Raw genomic sequence first — 21,143 nt, 5'->3', positions numbered from 1 at the left:
CCTCTGTCGGCGAATAGGAAGCGCTTGTTTTGCTAGATCATAATTAGCAGCCTGTTTAATTATAAGCTATTGCTTATTAAAAATAGATCAAATTTAAACATTACGAAATTCTGTTTTGCACGTGTCAGTATTATCCCTGTCTTTGTGAAACTGTGTTCGCAATAACGCAGATATGGTAGCCTAGTCCTGACCCTGACCGTCAAATTATGTCAGTCGAAGGCGAAGCAGTGGTAAAGTAGTGAGAAGAACAGCAGCGTGGCTGAGTAAGAAGGCGAATTTATACAGAGACTTAAGGACTTAAAGAAAATAACCATCGAAGCGTTGGTTTCAGGGGCTGAAGAGACGGACGTGAAAAGTTGGACTGGAGACTCTGAAGGTATGTGTGAGACAATCAGAGGTGTCAAGTAACGACGGAGATGTCGTTATGCCACTGCATACTTATTAATAATTAGGGTTCCTCCGGTAGGAGGAAACCTATTGTTTATGTTAGTATTCTTCTTCTTATTAGGGTTCCTCCGGTAGGAGAACCCTATTGTTATTGGTGGTATTATTATTTTTTACCCATGGGAGTCAATGGCAGCCCCTAGACCAGTACCGTAAAAAGTTGTGAAATTTGGCATGTTGAAACTGCAGACCATTAGTAACTACCATACCAAACATGGGCCATGTGAGACAATAGGTGGCGCTACAGGCCATGCCCCAATATGTCAATTTTCAAATTGATGCCATTTGCAGGCCATAAGTCCCAAAATTCTGAAATTCATTACATATGCCTTATTTCTCATGAGGAATAAAAAAGCCTCAAGAAGCTATAACGGCCACCATATTGGATTTGTCTGTACAATAAAGATTAAGGAAACGCGTTTTTTCCCTACTCCTCCTACATTTTTGGTCGAATTTTCTTCAAAATTGCCATAGATGATATCCAGACTGAGCCTCACAAAAGTTATCGTAGGGATTTCTGATTTTCAAAACCGTTTGTCCGGTAGAGCCAATCAAAATCTGCAACAAAGCAACCAAACAGGACGTTTGGTCAAATCTCAGCAAATCTTTGAGATATCAACACCAAACTTGGTATGTCACGTGGAAGACACTACAACATGTTACCATGTGCAAAGGCAACTTCATACCTCTAAAAATGATTGATATAAAGCAAATTGAATTTATTGCTAATGCTAAAATAATGCTTTACACATCCGCCGGCCAAAAACTGATACTCTGATTCAATCACTAGTTCATATGAAGACTCTTGAGAATGTTGAGTACACAAATCTGAGAAAAAGTTGACTGTAACATGAAAACTCGATTTTTAGTGAATATTTGAAACATGCATGCTTGGCTAATTTCTAGGGCTGTTTCCCCAAATCCTCTCTCCCTTTGCTCCTGTGCGCGCGTGCTCCACATTCTCTCACACACAAGGGGCCAGAGCCCCTTGACACACGCATGCTTTCTTGAAAATGTGTGCTGACCAAGCCCCCACCCTCGTTTTTTAGCCCCTGTTTCATTTCGCTTCCAATCGCAGCTCGCTGTTACGAATACAAATTATTTTTCGGCGGCCATTGTTGTTTCCCGTGTCCCGTGAAAGTCGTCTCCCGTGAAAGCCGTGTTGGAGGCAGCCACTTTCGGTAAGTCCTGGTTTTACACATTTTAAGCTAGAATTAATGATTGGGTTTGTGAAAGTACACTACTCTTGAATTATGGTGAAGGTTTAGCACTTTTAGACCTTATAGATCGTGATTCTGAAGTGACGGAAAACCAAACTCGAAAAGTAGCTACTGTAGCTCTAGCTTTTTTCCTCTGTGTTTTTAATTAGTGAGTCATTTTGCATCTCGGCGAATTGTTCATCAAAAAGGTCGAGGAGAGCAGCCTTTAGGAGAAAAAGCAATTCCCCACAGACCTGTCGGCTCATAATGGTGATTTTTGGCGTGAAAGTCTTTGTAATAAGCCTATGCGGCAGGGAGACTTTTTCAAGGCGAGCCTGTTTCATTCGTCATATGCCCTGAGAAAGCGACCTACGTTAGCCAGGCTAGTTTTGCCAATTTCGGTAAGTCAGGCTATTTAAAGGTCTCTTACAGTCAGAATCACTGTTTACAAGCAAAGGTCGAGCTGGTCTTTTGTCAGATGTGTATATATTGACCAGTTTAGAGGTAAATACTCTTGCCAGAGCCTGGAATCGAACCTGTGTTTTGAGTGACTGCATGGGTCTCCATGACGTCAACACATTTGGATTCAAGTTCAAGTAATGACACTGCATTTCACAGTCAAAACTGAAGTCTGTATCAAGTGTAGATGGGAAAAGCTTCATTTTTCACAACTGACATGGACCCTTTCTTCACTTTGACAGGTCTGGAGGGTCATGCAGAGGCCTGCTCAACAGAGTTCAACAGAGGATGCAACAGACTCGAGGATGGTGAGATCCACACAGACCCCTTGCTGGACTACCCCTCTCTAGCTGGACAGCTTCTCTTCAGCCCTGACCCCAGAACAGCTTGATCCAGCTGGCCTGCCTGCCTGCCTGCCTGCAGGCCCTGCTTGCCCCTGCCTGCCAGCCCTCCAGAGACAGTCACCCCACAGACACAGTAGCTCTGCAGCCTGCTTTTTTGAGGACATTGATGAAAAAGGACAAGCCAGCATTACTTTGATGAAAGTCTAAATGTTTAATCCTTTCCATGTGCCAGTATGCCAAGCTGCTGACTTTGTGTCTTAAGTGATGAAACTAGTTCAAGTGATAGACTTTTGACCTGAATCCAATGATTATTCATCTGAATAAAAACCACTCAAGAGAAGTACTGCTTCTTGGAGCATTTGTGCTCCACATCAGTACATCTCACACATTTGCCTTTGTTTCCATGGGATTCATGGAATTGTTAGTTTCTGCTCCACCATTTCCACCCTAGTGTAATAATAAGTATAATTTAGGACAGCAATTACATTTTTGTGTTATCCTTCCGCATTACACACATTTAGTCAATGTTCTTAAACTCAACCGATTATTGTCATTTTACCATACTGTTCATATTGAACAGACATCAGTGTTTACTTGGAAAGATGACTGTATATTTCCACTTTTGATTTGTATTTCCATCGTAAGTTTGGTCTTTAATTTCATTTGGAAGTGGTATTAAAAGTCTTACATTTAACTTGTTTATACCTGTAGACACCCTGTGAAGCCCCCACTGCAGAGACAGTTGGTGACAGAGAGGTGCAGACATTAAGTTAAACATGCCTTAAGAATAGAGTAACAAATAGAGACTAAATGTGTAAATGGCTGTTGAAACTGAGTTGGTGCATGTCAGTTTAGGCAAAGGTAACCTTTTAAACCTCTAGGTTTAAAACAAATTCAGATTTGATTGGAACTCTCTTTTATACATTTATAGTTGGATTTGACATTTAATTCATTTAGCAAGTTGTTTAACTCAAACAACCATAACACGGTACATATGGTATACAATGCTGCAGTCAGATTTGGCGAAATTGTTAGCTTGGATGTTATCTTTACATATAGATGGGGTCTTGTTGATGCGCACGCAGCTTCAAGGCAGAAAGACGCGTTCCATTTCACTTTTACTGTACCTACACCTTTAATGTTCCCGCCATCCCCCCATTTCTGAATAAAGTTCGACTGATCTGATTTGTTGATTTCTGTTGCTATGAAAACCAGTTTAGCCAAGCTAACTAACATTGTTTTTAGCTAGCTTGCATTACCATTCAATTGCTAACAAAACATTAGTAAAAATAGCTTGCTAATCGGGCAGAACTTGAACTCGGGCAGGAGACTCTGAGACCTCAGCGCACCACTAGCATCTCGTCATATCACGCAGTCGGAGCACAGCTAGATAATCAGCGTCAGCGCTCTTGGGTACCCAGCATGCAGTGCGGCATGTTAAAAAAACAACAGCTACGCAAGGGATTTCAGTTGTTGTGTTCGTTCAGTTAGATGTTTGTAATGTTATTGGCCGGGTTTCCCAGATTCGTTAAGAAGCTCTTAACGCTAAGAGCTTCTTAGGAGCGTTCTAAGAGCGTTCTAGAGCGTTCTTAGAACGCTCTTAAGAAGCTCTTAGCGTCCCAAGAGCCATTTTACTATCACAGGCTATACTTGCAAGGAGCTGAACGTGGGCTGTGCCCTAGACCAGACCAATTGCCTATGAGGCTAATCTTGATTCTGGATTGACTGAGATTCTGGAAAGAGATCTACTCAAGAAGAGAGTCAATATCTGTGGTTTTCAAGCCATCTTTGAGAAAGTTTGAAAACAATGTTGCGGTTAATATGTTTTGATTGTGGGAGGCAACTTTTGGACTACACCTAAACCTCATGCGGCCACCGCACCACCCGCACTGGCAAAGAGGGAAACAGCATGGATGGGGAAAGTGTGTGGGCAGAGCAAGCAGTAGTAGTACATAAACTACACACGTCCTTTACTAAAGTGTATTCTGACTTTCATAAAGTTATTGTTGTAATCAAAGCTTTTAAAGAATGGATCTCTGCATGATGGGCCTGACCAGAGCACAGGTGGCCTGACAGAACACGCTTCAAAGTTGTCACTTTCAAAAGGGTGGCATTTTAACCCTGTCAGTCCAAAATGTCTAAAAGTTGGTACGCATGCCTTATTGCCAATGGGGAACAAAGAAGTCTCAAGAACCCATAATGTCGGCAGCATGGATATTTCTCTACAGTGACAATTTGTGAAGAATTTCAAAAAATGACTTCAAATCAGCCATTGATCCAATTGTATTGAAATGTTGTGTACATGTATGAAATACATGTCTGTGTCATGTCAATTTTGTAATGGTTTGCAATGCTGAGGAGGAACCCGCCATTGCTGCCTGCAGCTATATTTATTATTATTATTCTCCGCTAAATGGCTCAATAGCTCAAAAAAAAAAATTCAGGGAGGACTGTTTTTTGTAGACAAGAGCCTGATAAAGATAGCCAGTATTTTTATAATATTTTGCCATTTTGCGTAGGAACCCGCATCGCTGCTTGCAGCTATATTTAGGGTTCCTCCGGTAGAAGGAAACCTATTGTTTTTTTTTGTATTCTTATTATTAGGGTTCCTTCGGTAGGAGGGAACCTATTGTTTTTGTTAGTATTCCTATTATTATTATTTTTCCTCTTCTCCGCTAAATGGCCCAATACCTCAAAAAGTCCTTGACCCGATTTTTTCAAATTTGAAAAAATCGGGTCAAGGACTTTTTGAGGTAATCACTACTCCCAGGAAATCACTACTCCCAGACCGCTAATGGCCCATGTACGCCCATGTGGCGCTATAAACCACGCCCAAAGTCTACGTGATTTCCCCAGCGCACCATTATTCCAAAATGCCTGAAAATTGGTATACACACCTTATTTCTCATGGGGAACAAAAAAGCCTCAAGAATCCATAAGGAACCCATGATAGATTTTGCTGTACTGTCCAAATTTGGTACAACCTTCAAAACCCTTCTCCTCATGAACCATAGATCCTATCGACTTGAAAATTGTTAGATTTGTAGAACACATGTCTTTCTATAGGGTCAAATTGAATAAGGAATGCAATACAAAATGGCTGAAAGAAGTGTATTTATGTAAATGTCCACATTGCCACAATATCTTTGTGTTAATAAATCAAATATCCTTTTGACTGATGGTTTTTCAAACCTTTGTGCCTTCAAGATGACATCATTCTGAAGTACCATACGCAATTTCACCTTGATGTGTTAATATATGATTGAATTCAATTGAATTGCTCCATAGCGCGCATGCTCCAAATTCTCAGACTCATCCTGCCCCTTGACACTAGGGTGACCACCTGTCCCGCTTTGCGTTGTGTCACACAGCATTTTCACCCTTTGTGTCGCACGTCCCATATTGAAAATGCTGTGCGATACAGTGCAAAGCGGGACAGGTGGTCACCCTACTTGACACACGCGCGAGCTTGGCGAGACGCACACACCTCCTTTCTGGAAATTGTGTGCTGACCAAGCCCCCACCCTCGGTTTTTAGCTCCTGTTTCATTTCGCTTCCAATCGCAGCTCGCCGTTACGAATATAAACTAGAGAGGGTACAATTTCTGGGGAAATTGTAGGGTGTGATTGCTTGCGTCGGTTGCAGGTGGGTCCGTCCTCTAAGTTTTTCCCTTATAGTGATATTTTCAAGCATTTAGCCTACTCATATTGCATATTTCATTAAGAACACCCTTTGAAACAGCTGCGAACCCCCTTTGAAACAAGCTACTGTAACAACGTTGTCACTGGCAGTATGGAAGCGCGATTCAAACAGTACTGTACCGTCTGCTTACTGAAAATATGCCCCCCAAAACGTAAATAAGTTTGACATTAATGTAGGGGGAAATGGCTAATTCAAAATAAGTTTGCTAGAGGCAAGCTAGCTGCTGTTGCTCCACAGTTCACTGATTGTTTGAAAGCGCCGGAAATGAGAAAGTTTCTTTTGACATAAAGTTTAGCTGTGGCATTGAAGACAGTACTACACACTGCCAGTGGGCGAGCCGAGTCTGACTGAGGCTAACGTCAAAACAAGCCGCGGTGTCACTCAAATTCCAAGTTTTACACAAATCACAAAAATATGCTGACCCGCTGGCTATCTTCGCAATTGCCATATCTTTAAAACACTGCCCTCCTTCTGATTTTTGATGTAGAATTGACCCTGGTACGAAATTAAGAAAATACTCATCAGAGATCGACAACAGCTGACGCAATCGTCAACGGAGGCTGACGGGGCTCTCACGTAGCAAACCAATCAAAGTTTTTACAGCAACCTACATTAAAATCTCACCATCTGGCTGTCTTCACAATAGTCATATCGTCATAACATTGCCCTCCTTCTGTTTTTTGGTGTAGAATTGACCGAACTATAAAATTACGAAAATACTAAACTACTATGACGCTTGCATGGCTGCCGCCTAGGCAGTCTCACGGGCGACCCGCACTCGCTCAAATTACAAAGACTTTCACGACCTAAATAAAAAATCAGAGATTGCAGTTCCACTCGAAATTGCTTTCTCAGCAAAACCCAATGGTTGGTAATTTTGGGGGTTGATTTTCACTCATAATCCAAGCTCCAATTGGCGTGCTAGAACGTCTCTATCACGTTGTATCCAAGCGTCGTTGCTAACGTGTGCTGACGTAGTGACGTAGGCTAGCACTGGTACCCTTCGTCGACAGAAGACACTTTTTGCCACAAAAACGTTGTAACCTCCTAAACTGTGCAACGGAGTGTAAATAAAAATACAAGCAACTCAATCGCTACCAAGACGAAACTTTTGACACCTAGGTTGTCTATGTAGTCCAAATATTGACTGTGGCTTAGGGGGGCAAAAATAAATAATAATAAAAATAATAAATATATATGTGAGAGAACAAAGGTTGTGCTCTCGCCGAAGGCTTGAGCACACCCAATTATTTTTCGGCTGCCATTGTTGTTTTCAACTGGAATCGCCTGATAGTGTTGGAGGCAGCCACGTTCGGTAAGTCATATCACCTATTTTTACACATTTTAAGCTAAAATCAATGATTGGGTTCGTGAAAGTACACTACTCTTGAATTATGGTGAAGGTTTTAGCACTTTTAGACCTTTAGACTGTGAGTCTGACGGAAAACCGAACTCGAAAAGTAGCTAGCTCTAGCTTTTTTCCTCTGTGTTTTTAATTAGTGAATAATTTTGCATCTCGGCGAATTGTTCCATCAAAAAGGTCGAGGAGGGCAGCCTTTAGAAGAAAAAGCGATTCCCCACAGACCTTCTTTTTTCCGCGCTGCAAGAGAAGCCGTGTGTTGGTGAACCCCGTCTGTCTCTGGTCCATGTTAAAACTGTCAAAAGTTTCTCCCTATGCGCTAGGGAGACCGCATAGGCTTACAGTGCGTTCACACTGCAGCGACGCAAATCGCTTGCCATCGCTCGCCTTCCCACAGTTCACCACGCTCGGGGGCGTTTCAAACAGATGAATGTAGAATGTAGTTCTCTAAAGTCACTGTTGTAGTTGTCATGGCCAAGTGTGCAGACTTGGGTTTACGTACTCGCAACATCGATCAAAATACAACTTGTATACAAAATACAAAACTGTTTAATAGACATACACGTTGACATGTGTAAAAAAACGTTTTATTATATTACTCGAAGTCTCTGCTAATCTGTCGATACGATACAGTAGGGAGTTCCAGCCGGGCTAGCTAGCTAGTTACCACAGAACAAAGGTACGTAATGTGACTAGACTGAATTTGAAAGTACAAGCACCAACAACTTCGGCAACCTTGCGCCATGCATCGTTTAAAAAAAACAAACATCTGTATGAATACAGCTATGTATCGTACAGGACTGGGTAAGCAGCCATACAAACAATTAGTTTCTCCTCCACCTTGAAAGCTAGAAATGTTTACCATGGTTGCTATGTTACGAGAAACAAGAAAACACTCCGATTGGCCATCGCTAGCGAAAATCGCTCCTCATTTACATAAAGTTGAGAAAATCTCAACTCGGTCGCGTCGCTACCCACAATGCACCACGCAAGCGATTCGCCTGGCTCCATAGAAAATGAATGGAAAACATGTTGTCGCTCGCATCGCGTCGCTGCAGTGTGAACGCACTGTAATCACTTGCCATCGCTCGCCTTCCCACAGTTCAACACGCTCGGGGGCGTTTCAAACAGATTAATGTAGAATGTAGTTCTCTAAAGTCACTGTTGTAGTTGTAATGGCCAAGCATGCAGACTTGGGTTTACGTACTCGCAACATCGATCAAAATACAACTTGTATACAAAATATAAAACTGTTTAATAGACATACACGTTGACATGTGTAAAAAAACGTTTTATTATATTAATCAAAGTCTCTGCTAATCTGTCGATACGATAGGGAGTTCCAGCCTGGCTGCTAGCTAGTTACCACAGAACGAAGTTTCGTAATGTGACTAGACTGAATTTGAAAGTACAAGCACCAACAACTACGGCAACCTTGCGCCATGCATCGTTTAAATTTTTTTTTACATCTTTGTATGAATACAGCTATGTATCGTACAGGACTGGGTAAGCAGCCACACAAACGATTAGTTTCTCCTCCACCTTGAAACCTAGAAAGCTAGAAATGTTTACCATGGTTGCTACGTTACGAGAAACAAGAAAACACTCCGATTGGCCATCGCTAGCGAAAATCGCTCCTCATTTGCATAAAGTTGAGAAAATCTCAACTCGGTCGCGTCGCTACCCACAATGCACCACGCAAGTGATTCGCCTGGCTCCATAGAAAATGAATGGAAAACATGTTGTCGCTCGCATCGCGTCGCTGCAGTGTGAACGCACTGTTAGGCGGCAGCCATGTTTTGGTCACGTCATGTTCATAAGTTCACCATTTTACAGTTAGGTCTACACGAAAAAGGTCGAGGAGGGCAGCCTTTAGGAAATGTGGGAATTGTGCTTTTAGCCAAATGCTCCGATTATTTTTGTGATTTGTGGACTTGCAGTTGGAGTGATACTGCGTCCCGGGGGTACATTGTTTTGACGTTAGCCTCAGAGTCAGACTCGGCTCGCCCACTTGCAGTGTGTAAACAATTTTGTATTTCACTCAATTCTACTCCAAAAACGTCAGGGAGGACTGCTTTTAGTAGACAAGGGCCTGCTAAAGATAACCAGTATATCTGATTTTTCAAGGCGAGCCTGTTTCATTCGTCATATGCCCTGAGAAAGCGACCTACGTCAGCCAGGCTAGTTTTGCCAATTTCAGTAAGTCAGGCTATTTAACCCTCGTGCTGCCTTCGGGTCACATGACCCAAAGGTTCATAACGAACCATCGTTGTGTTTACCCAATTTTACCCAATACAAAAACAAATTAAAATAATTTTCTTTTAACCTTTGCAATGTGGGGGGTCTGAGACAGCCCAACGGTTAAAAGAAAATGCTTCACTTTGTCTTTGTATGCGGTAAATCTGTCGCAATACGACGGTGGGTCACAATGACTGATGGGTCAGAATGACCCGAAGATAACACAAGGGTTAAAGGTCTCTGACAGTCAGAATCACAGGCAAAGGTCGAGCTGGTCTTTTGTCAGATGTGTATATATTGACCAGTTTAGAGCTAAATACTCTTACCAGAGCCTGGAATCGAACCCGTGTTTTGAATGAATTTGCATGGGTCTCCACAGTGTGCGAATTATACAATGACAATCGGGGGGGTCAATTCAGTGCCCCAGCACTCTTGACCAGCACACTTCCTGGTCACTCGCGCTGTTTCTTGAGTTGTATTGGGCACTTGTCACTCGCGCAGTGTAATACTGTGTGTGATATTTCCTGCCATAAAGTCAACATTTCTGTGTATCGCCAACCTGTTACTGAATGAATATGGTAAATATATTGTAATATTTACGATTACAGGTAAGAATGATATATAAATGTATCGACCCCCCCGACCTGTGGTTTTTACCTCTTTTAGGGGGGTCCAAGCCTTAATCGGGCGGGTCAGACCCCCCCAAAACCCCCCGTAATTTGCACACTGGGTCTCCATCAGGTCAACACATTTGGATTCAAGTTCAAGTGATGCCACTGCATTTCAGTCAAAACTGTAGTTTATGTCAAGTGTAGATGGAAAAAGCTTAGTTTTTCACAACTGAACTGACATGGATCCTTTCTTCACTTTTACAGGTCTGAAGGGTCATGCAGAGGCCTGCTCAACAGAGTTCAATAGAGGATGCTGAGAGCAACAACAGAGGGTCAACTCGCACCGCCTCGTATGGGTTCCTGCCTTGGCTCTTCATCTGGTAGGATTTTCATCATTCATCATTTTGGCTCTGTATACCACCACAATGGATTTGAAATGAAACAATCAAGATTCTTTAAGTGCAGACTTTCAGCTTTAATTTCAGGGTATTTACATCCAAATCAGGTGAACGGTGTAGGAATTACAACACATTTGATATGTGGCCCCCCCCTTTTTAAGGGACCAAAAATAATTGGACAAACTAACATAATCATAAATCTAATTGTCACTTTTAATACTTGGTTGCAAATCCTTTGCAGTCAATGACAGCCTGAAGTCTGGAACCCATAGACATCACCAGACGCTGGGTTTCGTCCCTGGTGATGCTCTGCCTGGCCTCTACTGCAACTGTCTTCAGTTCCTGCTTGTTCTTGGGGCATTTTCCCTTCAGTTTTGTCTTTAGCAAGTGAAATGCATGCTCAATTGGATTTAGGTCAGGTGATTGACTTGGCCATTGCAGAACATTCCACTTCTTTGCCTTAAAAAACTCTTTGGTTGCTTTCGCAGTATGCTTCGGGTCATTGTCCATCTGCACTGTGAAGCGCCGTCCTATGAGTTCTGAAGCATTTGGCTGAATCTGAGCAGATAATATTGCCAGAAACACTTCAGAATTCATCCTACTGCTTTTGTCAGCAGTCACATCATCGATAAATACAAGGGAACCAGTTCCATTGGCAGCCATACATGCCCACGCCATAACACTACCTCCACCATGCTTCACTGATGAGGGGGTATGCTTTGGATCATGAGCAGTTCCTTCCCTTCTCCATACTCCTCTTCCCATCATTCTGGTACAAGTTGATCTTGGTCTCATCTGTCCATAGGATGTTGTTCCAGAACTGTACAGGGTCTTTTAGATGTTTTTTGGCAAACTCTAATCTGGTCTTCCTGTTTTTGAGACTCACCAATGGTTTACATCTTGTGGTGAACCCTCTGTATTTACTCTGGTGAAGTCTTCTCTTAATTTTTGACTTTGACACAGATACGCCTACCTCCTGGAGAGTGTTCTTGATCTGGCCAACTGTTGTGAAGGGGTTTTTCTTCACCAGGGAAAGAATTCTTTCTTTTTAAGAATGTACCAAACAGTTGATTTGGCCACACCTAATGTTTTTGCTATCTCTCTAATAGGTTTGTTTTGATTTTTCAGCCTAACGTTGGCTTGCTTCACTGATGGTGACAGCTCTTTGGACTTCATATTGAGAGTTGACAGCAACAGATTCCAAACACAAATACCATACTTGAAATGAACTCTAGACCTTTTATCTGCTCCTTGTCAATGAAATAACGAACTCCCATGAGGGAATAACATACACCTGGCCATGGAACAGCTGAGCAGCCAATTGTCCAATTACTTTTGGTCCCTTAAAAAGGGGGGGGCCACATAAAATGTATTGTAATTCATACACCGTTCACCTGATTTGGATGTAAATACCCTGAAATTAAAGCTGAAAGTCTGCACTTAAAGCACATCTTCATTGTTTCATTTCAAATCCATTGTGGTGGTATACAGAGCCAAAATGATGAAAATTGTGTCAATGTCTAAATATTTATGGACCTAACTGTAAGTTCCCTGTTGATAATGAAAGGAAAAATAGGTGGATAGATTTTATGAAGAGCCACCCTCATGGAAAACTTCAGATAAACTCAACAACAGCCACCTCTGCGCCACTGACCATTTCATGGCGGACAGTTTTAACATGGACCAGAGACAGACGGGGTCCACCAACACACGGCTTCTCTTGCAGCGCGGAGCCGTACCGAGCATCGCCCCCCCGGCCGTTCATCCTCCGGTCGCACCTGGACCATCCACCGCTGCCAGCAGTTCATCACTCAGTTATGTGTGCTTGTTATAATTATACTAGATAACTTTTCCAGAGGTATCTCTGCTATAATTAGTGCAAACCGCTAACTTGAAATTAGGCTACTCTGTGTAGAATGATGGTATTTTGGTGAAATGGTAGCTAATGTGCTAGAAGTAGAAGTAGAAGTTGGAGAGCTCACTGTCTGTGGCTGAGCGGTGAGGGAATCGGGCTAGTAATCCGAAGGTTGCCAGTTCGATTCCCGGTCATGCCAACTGACGTTGTGTCCTTGGGCAAGGCACTTCACCCTACTTGCCTCGGGGGAATGTCCCTGTACTTACTGTAAGTCGCTCTGGATAAGAGCGTCTGCTAAATGACTAAATGTAAAATGTCTGCTGTCTCTGCTGTAAAGGTTTACTCCTGTGTTACAGCTCAGGGGAATATTTCATTTATATGCATCTGTATGTTTCACTCATTGAACAAATACATTCTAATTCTATACTGTTTTGTTTGGCTTGACGTAGCGTCCATTATCTGGGTCGTAGGTAGCTTACGAGAGGCAGCGCCTTCCAGCGAGGGGGCCGAGCTTCAGCTCCTTCAGGCAACACGCCCCCCAGTCTCAAACAGAGAAGACTGCTGATTTTCTTACAATTTCAAAACCTAATTTAACATACTTGTCTGTGTTTTTTTTCCTTCGAATTTGGATGGGTAGTTAATAACACATTATTCTGTGGTGTGGTGAACTTGAAACTCGTTTTTAATTCCACTCTACAGGATCTTTAAACTCAACCGATTATTGTCTGTGACTCCCTCCCAAGCACAGTCAGACAGCAAATGGTTTCCTTTACGGGTTTTTAATGAAGTCTTCTTCTCCACATCAAACCGTGAAAACTATGTAATACACGGTATCAAAACACATAAGACATAACGTTAGCCTGTTAGCAAACACAGCATCAAAACACAAAGTTAAAGTACATAACAGACAAAATACCTCGTTGGCTGCATGGTCTAAAAGGAAATATCTTCTTTTACAGTCCCTTTCAGCTTTTAAAGGCATTAATATCTTAATGTAATTCTCTTGACTAATGTACTACCTAACTAACGTGTGTGCAAGGACATCAGCTTTCTTCTCTGTGTTTCGCGCTCCAAAACTAGCAGCTCCACCAAAGCTCCAAAATAAAAGTATTCTCTGTTATTACAATAATGTCAATACAATACAGTAATGCTACATACAAATACAAAATGTACAATTCTGAAAAACCTTTACAAAATATTAAAGTAATATGGTGGCAACAGTTACACTCCCACCAAATCACACAACCTTACTCTGAGATTTCTTACACATACTGACTGTTGCAGTTAAAGACTTTGACCTTAAAACATTACACTTATGTCATTAACCATTAAGTATGGAAAGCAAAGATAAACATGAAACGTCTTCCATAGAATGAAGATAAACATTAGAAATATTAAACTAGGTCTGCTTCAAGCAGAGTGACCAACTTATGCACAGGTCTCTCCAAGAAAACTGTCTTAGTTGTGGATTTACCCTTTTCATTAAATGTGGTGTCACTAACTAACAATCTGACCTTTCTCACCCTATCATCTGACCCTGGATAAACTTCTGTTATTCTGGCCAGCTTCCATTCATTACGTGGGGCTTGATCATTTTGTAAAAGCACAATGTCGTTTACTTTTAGGTTTCTTCTGTTCTTCTGCCACTTTTGTCTTGGTTGTAAACTCAAAAGATATTCCTTTTTCCATCGAATCCAAAATTAATTGGCTAGATATAGAACTCGATGCCATCTCTTTTGAAGATAAAGATCTTCCTTGATAAACTGTCCAGGTGGAGGAAGAATGATGGTGGACTTCATGGTAAGAATATGATTCGGAGTCAAAGGTTCAGGTGAGGATGGGTCATTCAAGTGTTCAACGGTAAGTGGTCTGCTATTAATGATCGGCATCACTTCATATAGAAAAGTTCTGAGAGATGAGCTATCAAGTCTTTGTTCTGACTGGTCCAGAATGGCAGTGAGAACACTTCTTATAGTTCTAATTTGCCTCTCCCAGACGCCACCCATATGACTTGCTGCTGGAGGATTCGTCAGAAACTCACATCCTAGAGCCTTTACTCTGTCTTCATCCATTCCTTTCATGAGTTCTGAAAACTATCTCCTCGCACCAATGAAATTGGTTCCTTGGTCACTTCAAAGTTGACGAACATTTCCTCTTATAGCAATTACTACTCTTAAGGAATTGATGAACGCATCAGTCGTCATGTCATCAAGCACCTCTATGTGTATTGCTCTTGAACATAGACAGGTAAGTAAAAGTCCATACCTTTTAATGTATTTTCTTCCTTCTTTAACATGGATCGGACCAAAGCAGTCGATGCCAGCGTAGGTGAATGGAGGACTTGTTTCCATTCTATCTTCAGGTAAGGTACTCATTTTCTGTTCTTCAGTACATCTTCTGTACTTTCGACACTTGACACATTAAAAGATATATGACGAAACTGCACTGCTGCATCCCAGGATCGACAATCCATTAGCTCGCAGTTCATTAACAGTTATTCCACGTCCCTGATGATGAACTCTTTCATGGAAGTGCTTGACAAGTAAATCTGATATGTGTCTGTTTTTTGGAAGTATTGCTGGGTGCTTCACACATGGGTGTAACGTGGCTTTACATAAACGTCCTCCCACTCTTAGGATCACTTCTTCATCCAAAAATGGACAGAACTTGTACAGCTTGCTGTGCTTTGTCTTACAGCTCACTTTCTTTACTTTCAAGCTCTTTATTTCATCTGGGAACGCTTCTTCTTGAACTGACTTAATGATAACAGTTTCTGCTTCTTTCCTTTCTTCTAGGCTTGTCCGCTTTGTGTTCTTTAACTCGTTTCAATCTGGCAACTGCTTGCACTACCCTTGACCAGTCAGAAAACTTCTCAAGGCGGTCCAAAAATGATCTGGTTTCCCTTGCCTTGGTATTCAACACAAGAGCCTTGCGGAGCTCAGGATCATCTTCCTTAACTTATTCCACCTTGCACGCTCTGTCAGGTAGGTCATTTTGCCAAAGAAACTTCGGTCCAGAGAACCAATTGGAGGTCTTGAGTTACTCTGCGGTCAATCCTCGGACGCATGGTCGGCTGGATTATCCTCAGATGCAACGTGGACCCATTTAGCAGGCTTCGTACTTGTCTTGATTCTTTGTATGCGGTTGGCTACAAACACTTGAAATCTTCTTGCATCGTTGTTTATGTAGCCGAGGACGACTGTAGAGTCCGTCCAAAAGTATTCTTGCAGGTCTTGGATTTCCAATTCATTGCGGAGCATGTCACTGGTGCGAACTGCAACTACTACTGCAGTGAGCTCCAGTCTTGGTATTGTTGTCACTTTGGTTGGTGAGACTCTTGATTTTCCCATTACTAGAGAGCAGTGGACTTCGTTGGACTCATTGATGACTCGCAGGTAAGTACATTCACCATATCCAGAGGTGCTTGCATCGGAAAAATTATGAAGTTCATGACTCTTAATGTTACCAAAACTTGAAGGTAAGTAGAATCTTTTGATTTCCATTTCAGCTCGATTGGGAAGGTATCTGATCCAGGACTCCCACTGGGGCTTTAGGGTTTCTGGAATTTCATCATCCCAGCCAATCTTTTCTCTGCACATTTGTTGGAGAATTTGCTTTCCAATAAGGACAAAAGGTGCCATGAATCCCAACGGATCATACACAGAGGCTACTGTAGAGAGCACACCTCTTCTGGTGAGTGGATTGGACTTTACTTGAACTCTGAATCTGAATGAATCAGAAGTGATGCACCATTCAACTCCAAGCACTCTCTCCATATGAGGTAAGCTCAAGGCCATGTCTTGCTCTTTAACTGTGGCACGTTCTTCTTCTGGGACGGATGCCATCACATTCTCGTTATTGGAGACAAACTTGTGGAGTCTTGTCAGCGGAGCAAAGTTCTCTTGATTCCTTGACGAGTTGGATGGCTTCCTTCTCAGTGTGAACACTTGCCAGACCATCATCTACGTAGAAATGTCTTTGTATGAAGCGGATCGTGTCTTCACTGTACCGATGAAGCCGCTCCGAACAGGTGGACTTTCATTCTGTAGGTTGAGGGTGTGGTTTCCAGGTTGCCATACTCCCACCATAGGAATCGTAAGTAATCCTGGTCTTCCTTTTTCACATGAAACTGATGAAACATCCTTTCGACGTCACACATCACTGCGATCGAGCCCTTTCTGAATCTACACAGGACACCCGCTAACATGTTGGTCAGGTTGGGTCCAGTGAGTAGATGATCGTTAAGAGATGTTTCTTGAAATTTGGCAGAACAGTCAAATACCACACAAATTTTCCCTGGTTTTTGCGGATGATAAACCCCATGGTGTGGAATATACCAAGCCGGGCTGTTAATTTCCTCCTCAGGGACTTCTCTGCATCGCCACGTGAAATTATGTCGTTCATGAAGTTCACGTAATCCTTGTAGTATGCATGATTCTTCATTAGTCTCTTTTGAAGACAATTTAGACGATGTGTTGCACATATCTTGTTGTTCGGTAGTTTTGGTCTTTCCTGTTTGAACGGTAATGGCATTTCGTAGTGCCCATCATCCTTTTGTGTGATGTTTTCTCTCATCGTTGACAGGAACTTGAGATCATCTTGAGACACAGGATGCTCTTCTCCAGCTCTTTCTGAGAAGTCTGACTCAATGACCTTTAGGATGTCTGAGGGGGTGATTTCTTTGACTTTGGTTATGTTCACATAGTGTACTTCAGCTGTCAGACTGACGGAGGGGTTAACTCCTGGTGTCACTTGCCTCACTACTATGCGATTGCTGATACCAATGGCATCTCCATAATCTACACAGGCATTCCCATGGCCGACTATGCTCCACCCAAGGTCTGTGCGCTGTGCATAGGGCTCATTTTCTTCGCCAGACACAACTTCTCGTGGGAGTAAGGCTTGTGAGCAGTTGTACCCAATGAGCAGACCTACTTCACAGTCTTGTAAAGGTGCCACATCATCTTGGAGGTGTTCTAGATGGGACCAAGCTTTGGCAGTTTTAGATGTTGGAATGTGAGTTCTGTTGGCGGGAATAAAGTCACGTGTGTAGGTTGGTGGTAAATACATCTTCTTGTTGGAGTAAAAGCCCCGGACTTGAAGGTTGTTTACTCTCTGAGAGCTTACCAGTGTTGTTCTTGAAGTCATAGTAGAGAGTTTTAACTTGACCTGCTCTTTGTCGACCTCCAAAGCATTAGCTACTTCACTGAGAACAAAGGTCGTGTCACTTTGTGAATCCAAAAGAGCGTATGTAAGTACTTCTTGTGATGGTTGAGCGGCAGATGACAGCCAGACAGGAATTATTGCAGAGGTTTGTTTATTAGTTTCCTCAAGGATTACTCTATTTGAAGTAGCTACTGCAATTGTTTCACGTTGTGTTGCTTGGGGCCTTTCCCTACTCCTTTCCTGACTTGTAGTTGACTTGACTCTGACTTTGTTGGCCTTTGTCTCTCTCTCTTCATGCAGACAAGTAGGATGGCGCTTGTTGCATGTGTCACAAACGCTCCTTTTGTTGCAACTCTTTGAGAGGTGACCGGGCTTAAGGCAACCGAAGCACAGTCTTTCAGCTTGGACAAACTTGACTCTATCTGAGACTGCCTTTTCCACAAACTTCCTGCATTTGAGCAAAGTGTGCCCAGTCTTCTTACAGAAAGTGCAGGTTTTCATGGTCTCTTCATTGGAACTTGTAGTCAGTGTCTTTGCGTTAACACTTTGATATCTTTGTGGTTTTGGCTTTTCAATTTCACCTTGTTTCAATGACTGCAATGATGTAACTAGGTTACAGGCAATTTTCGCTTCTCTTATCAGAAATTCAACAAACTGACTAAAGGAGGGGAACTTGCTGCTTTTCTCTTCAACTTCTACGACCTTCCGATTCCATCTTGCAGTTAGCCAGTCGGGTAATTTTAACAGTATTTTTCTGTTTTCATTGCAGTCGTTTAGAATCTCTAATGCTTTGATGTGGAGCATTGCGGCCTCGCAACTTCTGAGAAAATCAACAAACTCTCTGAGCTCAAAGCTCTCCTTAGTGCCGATCCTGGGCCATGCTTGGAGTTTGTCTCTGTATGACTTTGCAACTGTAAATGGGTTTCCATGGGCTTGCTTCACTGATGGTGACAGCTCTTTGGACTTCATATTGAGTGTTGACAGCAACAGATTCCAAACACAAATACCATACTTGAAATTAACTCTAGACCTTTTATCTGCTCCTTGTCAATGAAATAACGAACTCCCTTTATGAGGGAATAACATACACCTGGCCATGGAACAGATGAGCAGCCAATTGTCCAATTACTTTTGGTCCCTTAAAAAGGGGGGGGCCACATATCAAATGTGTTGTAATTCCTACACCGTTCACCTGATTTGGATGTAAATACCCTGAAATTAAAGCTGAAAGTCTGCACTTAAAGCACATCTTGATTGTTTCATTTCAAATCCATTGTGGTGGTATACAGAGCCAAAATGATGAAAATTGTGTCAATGTCCAAATATTTATGGACCTGACTGTATCTACGGAGGTAGTATATCTTCTCCTTCTCTTGAATATTCTTTTGGTCTATCAAAGTTTGGAAAGAAAGCTTCCAGTCACTGTCTTTCAATGGATCGCCACTGAATACTGATGGTTCAGGAACTGGGATTCTGTTGGCACTTAAAGCATCTGCCAGGACCTTGACAAGCTCTGTTGTGCTTTCACTCGTGGAGGTAGTGACGGCTTGAGGGGCAGGAAACACAGGCAGGGGCAGGTGTCTTGTGGGGCCCCGCAGCTGGTTATCTGCAACCAACCCATGGTCTGGGATGTCTTTTGGCTCTTGATTGTACACCTGCATTCTCGCTCGCGCTGCACTGAGCTCCTTCATGGTCTCCAAATGCTGTATTCTTCTCCGTCTTTCCTCAAGAGTTATTTGTATAGCTATGTGTTCTTCTTCCAGTTTAGCTTTCATTTTAGCGTCCTCGTCTTCTCTCTTTATTCTTCTATTCACTTCTGCTTCTTGTTCTAAACGACGCTTTAGAGCGGCGGCCTCTTGAGCAGCAATCTTCCTTTTAACCTCTGCTTCAAGGCACTGTATTTCCAATTGTTCTCTTTCTTGTTCTTGCAACACTTCCAGAACAGCTTGGCTTGCAGCAGCGTCGGCGGCAGCTTCTTGATGTTTCACAGAAGACATGTTTGAATGCTCTGAGTCGCTTTTTAAGATAGAAGCGACAGTTCCTAATTCACTTGTGCTTGAGTTCCAAAGAGAGCTTGCATCTGGCCAACTTTGTTCTCCTCCGTCTGGCGTCTTCCCATTCAGACGGCTCGAGGCTTTGGACACGATGAAGCTGGAAACCTCTACACACAGATCCACTCTTCGACACATGTCATGGTCTGGTGGTGTGACTTCGCGCAGCTCTTCATAAACACGCTGGACGTCTGCACAAAGGCCTCTGGTGTTGCCAATGATATCATGAAGCAGACTGTCTGCTAATGGCTCTGATGATTGTGATAATGGCTGCTTAGCGGATTTAACTTGTGTTCTCCATTTTTGGTAAATGTAGTTAAATCTTTGTTGCAGTGGTTTAATTTTCTTGTCTTGCATTTCTTTGCCTTTCTCTGTTAGATTACGTACTCGTTCACCACGTCTTGGCTGAGGCACTTCCTCCGGTTGGGCTTCAGTGTCCCTAACCTGATCTTCATCCAGCTCGTTTTCACTATCCCTAACATTATCCCTAACCTGGGTTGGAGACTGACTAGGCTCTGCCATTGTCAAAGGGTCTTGAATAGCTTACGTGTAAATTGTAAATTAAACTAGAACTCTGAAGTAAAATAAATGTCTGGATGAATTGCTAAAGCTTACTCAAATGTGTATTAAATGTGTGTATCTGCAGTGTCTTAATATTTCAACTGAAAATATTATCATTAGCTATGATTATCAACAGCTGTACAGTTAGTAGGTAATTCCCACCTAAGTAACTCAAAATGCACTTAGAAAATGTATAAAAGAAATCTCGGTTCCCTTGGAACACTTATTGAGAACTTAACCCTCGTGCTGCCTTCGGGTCACATGACCCAAAGGTTCATAACGAACCATCGTTGTGTTTACCCAATTTTACCCAATACAAAAACAAATTAAAATAATTTTCTTTTAACCTTTGCAATGTGGGGGGTCTGAGACAGCCCAACGGTTAAAAGAAAATGCTTCACTTTGTCTTTGTATGCGGTAAATCTGTCGCAATACGACGGTGGGTCACAATGACCCGAAGATAACACAAGGGTTAAACATCAAATGGCAAATAGCCTTCACTTAGCACTACCACAAAACACACTTTAAAGTGGTAATAGAATAGAAATTCAAAACAAAAAGGTATGTAGCCTATGACTTAGCCTTTAGCTTCTTAAAACTGGCTATACAGTAAATGGCAAGTTTCTGGTTAAACTTGCTGAGCAAACAAGATGCATTCACCACTCACACAACAGTCCTTCAATTTTAGCCGACACATAAACCTTTAGGCAAACCTTTGTAAAGCCCGCTTCTTAGCCCACTCTTATTAGTGTCCA

At 42.3% G+C, this 21,143-nt stretch overlaps 1 protein-coding gene across 2 annotated transcripts in view; it reads left to right on the top strand.

Moving 5' to 3' along the window:
• The first annotated feature begins 1 nt into the window (after window position 1).
• LOC134022050 (dual specificity protein phosphatase 13A-like) overlaps window positions 2-21,143 on the top strand; it is a 40,300-nt gene continuing 19,158 nt past the window's right edge. The window contains exons 1-2 of one of the 2 annotated variants that reach the window (XM_062463227.1): window positions 2-376; window positions 10,622-10,737. In XM_062463227.1, the coding sequence (XP_062319211.1) occupies window positions 10,634-10,737 (104 nt within the window). In that variant the 5' untranslated portion in view covers window positions 2-376; window positions 10,622-10,633. The remainder of the gene's footprint in view (window positions 377-10,621; window positions 10,738-21,143) is intronic. The other variant, XM_062463228.1, reaches the window with a different exon arrangement.

Source organism: Osmerus eperlanus, chromosome 6 (genome assembly GCF_963692335.1).
Source record: "Osmerus eperlanus chromosome 6, fOsmEpe2.1, whole genome shotgun sequence".
Taxonomy (NCBI): Eukaryota; Metazoa; Chordata; class Actinopteri; order Osmeriformes; family Osmeridae; genus Osmerus; species Osmerus eperlanus.
This window is presented reverse-complemented; position numbering and strand designations above follow the sequence as displayed.